This window comes from Calonectris borealis, chromosome Z (genome assembly GCF_964195595.1).
Source record: "Calonectris borealis chromosome Z, bCalBor7.hap1.2, whole genome shotgun sequence".
In the NCBI taxonomy this organism is placed as follows: Eukaryota; Metazoa; Chordata; class Aves; order Procellariiformes; family Procellariidae; genus Calonectris; species Calonectris borealis.
In genome coordinates, this window is record NC_134352.1 from 40,656,879 (window position 1) to 40,665,268 (window position 8,390).

The 8,390-nt window shown below is 38.9% G+C and overlaps 1 protein-coding gene across 1 annotated transcript; it reads left to right on the forward strand.

Moving 5' to 3' along the window:
• The first annotated feature begins 2,965 nt into the window (after positions 1-2,965).
• LOC142075546 (cryptic protein-like) lies at positions 2,966-7,300 on the forward strand. Its single transcript, XM_075136972.1, has 6 exons — positions 2,966-3,078; positions 3,585-3,634; positions 3,741-3,929; positions 4,840-4,954; positions 5,058-5,167; positions 7,120-7,300. Exons 1-6 carry the CDS (start codon positions 2,966-2,968, stop codon positions 7,242-7,244), a joined length of 702 nt encoding a protein of 233 aa, XP_074993073.1. The 3' UTR covers positions 7,245-7,300.
• The last annotated feature ends 1,090 nt before the right edge of the window (positions 7,301-8,390 follow it).

The window sequence follows — 8,390 nt, forward strand, 5'->3', positions numbered from 1 at the left end:
TAGACCAATAAAGTAACACCCTCTTTTCCTACCACCCTTATTCATATAGTTCTGACCTGCTGTCAGAAGTAAGAGCACTGAAGGCCCCTAACTAATGGTTAACCATCTCCTGTGTACATGGGGCTTGACTGAAATGCTTAGGACCAGCTCTTTGGTTGGCTCCACTCTTATCTTACTTGAAGCTGATAAAGGGGATGCATCTACCCTTACTGCAGCCTCTCGCAAATCCCTGGGCAGAAGCAATCACTTTCTGGTAGATTGTGTCAACAACAAACAGCAGCACTTTTCCGCAGTGTCACACCAATCTCACCTCTATAGGGCTGCCAGGCAACAGCAGCATCTGAGCAATTTACATTGTCCCCATTACTACATATGCCGTGCTGGTAAGGCCGTAGGGAGAAGGAAGGAAGAAACAAGGTATCACAGTGAGAAATGTTTACCAACTGCTTTACAGTTCCCCGGGTTGTTAGCTCTTGCAGTTACAGGGATGACCTCTGATCTTAAACAAATGGCACAGGCTCTGAAAATTGATCAATATTTCTTCACCAACATCCCCATTTTGAAAGTTACCTCTAGTATAGGGCTGGAAATCTGATACCGAGAAAAGCCCTCCAGGAGAACTATATTGACACTGCATTTAGTAAAAAAAACAGTAAGTGTGATGTTCCTTTATTTACTTATCTCTGTTTATTTTTTCTGCTTTCGATCTATGGGAAGGGGGAAACCACAAACTAGATGCTAAATGACAGTGTTTCAGCATCTTAATATTGCAACTTAAAGTGATACTACAAGTTAGACCAAACTGAAAATGAAGGGTTTGTTCCTAATAAACTAACAAAAAACAGCGAATAACTGTAACTACAACTGTTTTTTTTAAACTCAAAATACTAACCCCCTTATACAACTAGAGAACTCAAATTAAAGAAAGAGTTGTTTGGATTGTAAGTATTTTCCACAAGTAAACATTTTCATATGTTGATAAAACAAACATACATGTTTAGTGAATATGTGTAAAAATGACATCTCTTTCATTTTGTGCTAAACATCTTACAGTCCTGATTCAGCACAGCATCTGTTGTCACAATAGTGACTTGAACACATGTGATAGGTTTTAAGCAAGTACCTACACCTTAACACATATTTAGTTTAGAAGTTCTTGTGAATCACAGCAGGTAGAGGCAGACAACATAAGAGAGTAATCTGTCTGTTCAAAATTGTTGCTATTTAAGATAAGAAAATCACAATCCCTTCCTGAATTAACATGTAATTTTTATCATAACATTTTTTCTATTTATTATCTCACCTACAAGTGTTAACATATAAGTTCTTCTAGTGCTGATTTAGCTGAATTACACACAAATGTACATCACAGACTCAATTCCAAAAGATACGGTACTTCGGTACAAGTCTGGAACAAGAATAGTTTCCTCTAAATGAGTTTAAATTAGTAACAAACATAAAACACACCATGAAACAAGTTACCACGAAGTTAAAGGAGTTAGGCTACATCTACAAGAAAATGGTTGAGCTTAGATCAATTGGAGTCAACAGTTGTACCAGCACTGGAAATGCCTTATCCACTAAGACGGATGTAGCCCAGCAGAGCACTCCCTGCAAACGTTCCCTGCAGAAACAGCCCTTTCATATCTCCAGCCATGCACTCCTATCCTCTTGTTGGAGATCAGTGTCCCAACAGGAGACATGAAAGTGTCCTCAGAACATTCTCCATCTGCTTCAGTGCCAAGCAGGTTGACTTAATTTGGACAGCTCTCTTTGTAAATTAAGTCAGTCTTTGTACCAAATTGGATGAGGGGTGTTCACAGCTTCTAAACCATTAGTTTAGATGGGGCAAAGCTGACAAGTGTCAGCCACAGGGAGTTACAAACAACAAGAGATGACAACGTCTGTAGCCAGCACACCCATTTCTTCAGTGAAGGTCTGACCCATATGTCTGATGTGACCACGTATCTAGCCAAGGTGAAATTTGTACTATCTTGATTTGCGCGCCCATAGTGAAAGCATCCCTCTTCCACATGTCCTCCCAAAACAAAACAAAGCTGTATTGCTGCAGTTTCCTGTTACAACTTAGGTAAAGGCCACGTGCGCTCTGGGGTACAAGTAGAGTCATTTGAAAAAAGGTTGCCCAGAGCTGCTTTTTTACCACTGTCCAGCTGCAGATCTTTTTGCTGATGCTGGTGAGCTATAGTAAAGTTGTGTGAGTGGTCCTAGCCCATTACAGTGTACCTGGTAAGTTAAATCTAGGTATCTGCTGATATTGCATGGGCTCAGGAATACTCACTAATGTGTCTAATTTTATTAATAGTACAAAAGTTTCAGAAGGTATTTCAAGAGTTTATTAACAGCTTTTTTGAGACAACAAATCTCTGTCAAGAACCTTGTACTGCTTTCTGTAGTACTTTTGGTAGAAATCTCTAATGCAGGCTCTAAGGATTATCTGTGCTGCAAAGTGGTACAATTTCATAAAGTAGAGCTCCCTGTGGAAAACCCTGGTAGAGACAAGTCATGTAGGTAGAGTTGAGGCTTTTTAACCTTCATTATATACCTGCTGCAGTTTATTACATACCTATTGCAGTTCTGCAGAAAAATTTTTTCTTCCCATGCATTATGTGGTAGTACAAGGTTTTTATGTTAAGAAATAAACTGCAGTTGAGATCTTCCTGGCTTGGGCTTTTTTATGGTCATGGGCTCTTAAGTCTTCCCCCCAGCAGTAGGTGCCCCCACTTTGCTCCACCCTTCACCGGTGCATGTAAATCGGGGGCAGGCCAGGGAGTCCCAGCGCGGAGAGATGGTCCTTGCCTGCCAGGACCCCAGTGAGGGCTCAGCAAGCGGTACAACTGGGAACTATGTCTCTTCGACGTTGTTATAAGCTGGACAGAAAGAGAAAAGTTTCATCCATCTTCCTTTCTCCTTCCCTTGTTGCCGTGTATGGTGTGAGGACTGCTGCATGCAACAGCCTTCACTGAGGGGTTTTGGACCTCTTCCTTCTGCTCAAGGTTTCCTGGAGGGTCTCACGGGTATTTCAGGCTGCAGGAAAATGTACTGGGAAAATCATGTTAGGTAAGGCTGCCTGAGCTGCCAGGGACCTTCTCTAGCCAAGGATGCTTTTCCTTTTAGCAGTGCTTTTTTTGGTTGATAATCAGGCCAGGAAGCTGAAAGGAAAAAATGTACCTGGAACTGCGGGTGAAGTGAAGGCTAATGTTCTCCTCTTGCCTTTGCTGCTTTTGTAACTACTGGCAACAACCTAGTTGTGGTAAAGAAATCTACAGAAAGAGACATTTTTGACTGGTTGTCAACCAGCAAATATGTGGAATCCGTAGCTTTCTGAAAGCAAGCTAATCTGTATGTCCCTGTTCTCCACCCGCCGCCCCTCCTTCCCCCCCATTTTTCAAGCTTAATTTGAGATTTTTGATGCGTTAATTGGCATTACTGCTGGTATCAAATATTTATAGTGTATATTAACAATGGTTGATAAAGCTTTGAAAAAGCTCCTCTAGCCCCCCATCTTCGTTTTGGTGTTTGTGTCTTATTAGCACAAATTTATTTCAGTTCTTTGTTTTTTATAGAATTCTTTTCACTGTGACTCTGGTCTGGCAGGCTGTTCATTTAGGAAAAGGTAAGGAAAATTTCGTTTTTCTCCCCGCGTTTCTCTTGTACGTTTACAGTATGCATTGCTTCATTACAAGCTACCCTTTTCTTCCATATTTGCACTCCTTGTCAAGGCCGTGAAAAAGAAGAACGTGAAGATGATGTGAGTGAAGATGAGAAAAGTCTCAATGTCACAGCACAAAAGCAGCAGCCCAAGAACGAGGGGATTATTATAAATGGTCTCAGTGACATGAATCAGAGTTACGAAAGCAGAAAGCAACAGAATGCCAGGGCATTGGTGCCTTTCACTGGGATTACAGAGAGTAGGTAACATTATTTATTTAAACAATGCCATAAAACTGCTTTTTAAAATATTATATCACAGTAATGCTTTGACTGTTTTCCTGGAAGATTCCAGCTGGTTGGTTTTCTGTGGCTGCTCATTTAAATTATTCCCGTGGTCACTTAGGAAATGGTGATAAAAATTTAAGGTAGAACCGGGGAATCTCTTACCTGCAAAAAGTGGTAACGGAAAACAGGGAAGGATACTAGGAATTAAGAAGGGATTGGTCCCTTGGATTTGCAAAAGTGTTTGTAAAATTTTGTAAAATTCTATTCCTTTTTTAAAATTAACCATATTTCATGAAAAAAAAACTATTTCATTTAAAAAAAAAAAAGTTTGAGCTGTCTGAAAGCAACAGTACTAACAGAAAAAAAAACAAACTTATTTTTCCTCCCACATAAATAAAGTTTTAGATTGTACTCAATCCGAGGAGTCTGATAACGGGGAGGGGAACGTTCCCTCACGCCTCTCAAATTTAAGAAACTCTTCCCAGTTACAAAGCCTCCTTTCTTCAAAAATAAGCACCACCTCCCGGTAACAATGCCCCGTTTCTTAGTGTGACTGAAACCTGCCTCCGTCAGAGTGAAATATTTCACTTGAATATATGCTGCTGCTGCTGCTGTGCTGCTGCTACGGGATTTGCCAGGCGTTGCTTCTTGACCGTCCTATAATCCCTAGTAGTTTGCTTCTAATCCTTAACTAAACAAACTGGGCTTAACTGAACAAACATTCCTAACAGGCAGATAATTTTATTGTCTGTAAAGACAATAATAAAACTAGATATCCTTAAGATCCTTTGGCAACTGGAGAGACCTGAGAGATCAAGTGAGGAAAAGGGGAGTTTCGGAGCCCCCGGGATGCTTGGTAACCGCTGTAATATTGTGTTGCAGGTAAAAAACTGAACAGACACTGCTGCCAAAACGGAGGGACCTGTATCCTAGGGGCTTTCTGTGCCTGCCTAAAGCATTTCACTGGCAGATACTGTGAACACGATGAGCGGCAAAGGTAAAAACCAAACCAAAACCAGAGAGAGTGAGCAAGTGCTTTGCATGGTTATTTTCTGTGGTGGGATCAGGGACGTACCAAATGTCTCCCTTGTCCTTGACAGCAACTGCGGCAGCATTGCCCACGGCGCCTGGGTGCTGAAGGGCTGTTGGTTGTGTCGGTGCGGCTATGGTACTCTGAACTGTCTCTCAGAAATAATGCACGATAACTGTGGTAAGGAATGGTGTCAAATCAACCATTTTTATCTTGTGGGTAACAGAATTGCCTTCTGCGAAGGTGGGGTACTCAGAGGATGCTATATGTGCTCTATTTAGACTCCAGTAGTGGCCTGCTTTGCTTCAGAGAATGCATTAGTGAGACAGTAAATAATATTGCTGTTGCCTGTATACTACATCACATAAAATACTTTGAGGTCTTTATAATCCTGTGCAGTAGGGAACTTGCCCCATTTTAATTGAAAATTACAGGGATTAAATGTTTCTCTGTTCTGCAAAACCTGCATATGTCTATGACTTCCCACTTAACCAGGACAATTTGAACAACTAAATTACACCCAAGCATGCAAAAATCTGTCTTATACGATGAAAGAGAAAAAACAGTAATGTAAACTGGTGTGGTAGAAGTAGAAACCAGTATTACACTAGAGAAACAAGTACTGAAAACTTGTATGTTCTTGCTTGAGTTACTTAACACATAAATGGCAGAAAAATGCTCTGAACCTTATTTTAAGACCTATATCTTAATCTTCAAAATATTCTTGTACAGAGTTCCAAGACTGAGCACACTCCACAATAATTGTGTAGCCACAGTCCTGTGGTCCTGATCACTGTAAAGCAGTAGCACCCAGTCTCCTCAAAGGCACTATATTACTTTAAGTCAAATCTTTATACATCAACCTGTGAAAATCCCTGTATAAACGTTTGAGTATTTTTGAAAACAGTGTATCAGCTAGCATAAAAACTTGAATGATTGCTTTACAGGTACTTATTTTCCGTGAGAACTGGCTACTCAGGTCCAGACTATTTTCAACACTCTGACATTAATAATAAGAGTTTAATATTATTTTATCTACAGTGGTGAAGTTTAGTGCAAAATATTCTTGCCCTTCTCCCTCCATAATGTCTCAATCCCATCCTCTGCTGTAATATACTTTCTTTCAGTTAGCAGGGTAAGAAAACAACAGACCTAAATAGCTTCAAGATTCATTTGCACCCCAAGGAACTACCAGCCTCTTCTTTCCTAACCAGTTTCCCATCTGAGTAGCAGTGCATTGAAGCTGTGACTCCTGAGTTAAACCACCAACTCAGAAGTAAATACAAATTTCAAAACTTGAGCCTCTTAGGTCCCCGGATATGCCCTACTGTGTGATAAGCCCACAAGTCCGAAGAAATGAAATGCAAAAGAAAGATGACATTTCTATCTTTGCAACCACAGACAAAAAAAAAAAAAACCAAACCAAAACAAAAAAAAACCAAACAAACCCCACCAAAACCAAAAACCCTACAGCAAAACCACTTTTGCCTTGAAGTCTTCTATATTGACTAATTATGTGTGGCACCCAACTTGCTCGTTAAACTCTTCAGAATAGTTAAATGCTCAAATTCCTTTGGGTGTTCACCTTTGAATCAGCCCTATTGTTTCCCATTAAAGGAGCAAAAGACCTAACAGGCCTTGCGATGCTCAGTAAAAGCAGTCTACTCTTACTACTCTTGAGCTCAGCTTAACAAAGGCAATAAAGGTGGCAGCGGAGAGTCCTCTGAGCAGGGACTCAGCGGCTTTCACATGCATGAGGGTATGGTTTTCTGCTTGTGCTAATAAATGAAGCCCCTTCTTGTTAAAGGAAGGGTTAAAAGGCTACATGCAGACTTGAGCGCATTCCTCTTGTGAAGATCTTGCTCTTGCTTTTGCTTGGTATTTACTTTTGATTATTCTGAGATTAATGCCTGCAAGAGCTGATAAGTGCTATCAGTTGCTCCTCAAACGATCATTGATGGGACATCTATTCACATCTCTCCCCTGAGAATAGCCTCTTTGATTGGCTTTAACAGCTGATACCTTTAACTTAAGTACCTGTGAGGACTTTCAAAGTATGTTGAAAATCCTTGTGTTTTAAAATTTACATATTTTACTCATTAACCATTTTATTTTCTTGGTATTTTTTTTAGAACTGAAATCAGAAAAGGAGGAAATTACCAGACTATATTCTAATGGGCTGAGATTACAGCAGACAGTGTGTGCAGTCACTTGCCTGCTCACCATCCTCCTGGAGCTCTGCTGCTGGCAGTTGTGAAACTGGTCAAAGGGAAACATCTTAGGGTTGATGTAACCCTCACTATGAGTCATACAATTTTTTCTTCTGTGAGCTACAGCAGACACTTCTACCTACATGTTGGAGGCAGATTAAGATGTATTAGTAAATGCTGAAATGCTTGGATTATTATAAATTCAGATTATATGAATGTGAAGTATTTATTATTATATTATTATTTTATTACTTCTATCAATGTCTGATTCTAACAATTCTTTAGTTCTAAAATACTGTTCTTCCAGTGGAAGTGAAAAAAAACACCTATGTTTTATGCCTTAAGCATTGTAAATTATAGTCATTTCCTTTGTACACAGTACAACTATTTTAACAAATAAAGCTGATTTCATTTCTGAAGAGCTTCTACATTTGGCTTTATTTAAACTTGAATATTCTTATCCACCATTTGTCATTGTATTGTATCATGTAACAAAACAGTATGAAAAGGATAAGGTAGAATGAACAATCTGAAATTTTAAGAGATAAGGAGGATTTTAAGGGTAGTTACATTTCAAACCCTAATATACAGAAGAACTCTAAAAGTTATACAGTCTTTCAGTTTTTATTATTTATTATAGCTAAACTGTACGTATGTATAACCTTAGGCAGGAAGCATATGCTTCTTAAGAACACATAGCTGATACTTATTTGTCTTTTGGGGGTTTATTTTATTTCACATCCCAGAAGTATGAACCCTTTTCTTCTTAAAAGGACAGCAAAGAGCAACCTCTTTAAACTTTTTCTATAGGAATCTTGTCTTGATTTATATACCATTTAAATATGAGTATTTCTAAGCTGTAAAATAAAAAATGTTTGGAATGTGTAACTGCATTTGTGATGCAAGTTTATAAAACACCCAAAATGTGTTTGTTTAAAAAGAAAATTGCAAAAAGAAGCATAAAATTGTACCTTCATTCTTTGAATGTGGAGCTACCACACAGAAACAATCAGATTTATAATTTTGTTGGCTTAAAAGACATCATTGATGTATAAAATCCTTAACAACTTTTAAAAGTTCAATATATTTAATTCTTAAAATTTCGTCATTAATTTCTTTAGTGCCACAAACCAAGACACAATCCAGTTATTAAACAGAGAAGGGTGCATCACCAACAAATGACATAATATTGT

What these genes read in the sequence shown, in the direction of transcription:
- LOC142075546 (XM_075136972.1), top strand. Translation starts at nt 2,966, where the DNA reads ATGCAACAGCCTTCACTGAGGGGTTTTGGACCTCTTCCTTCTGCTCAA. An exon ending in TTTCACTGGGATTACAGAGA is followed by an intron (nt 3,930 to 4,839) that starts GTAGGTAACATT and finishes ATTGTGTTGCAG; the next exon opens with GTAAAAAACTGAACAGACAC. An exon ending in AATAATGCACGATAACTGTG is followed by an intron (nt 5,168 to 7,119) that starts GTAAGGAATGGT and finishes TATTTTTTTTAG; the next exon opens with AACTGAAATCAGAAAAGGAG.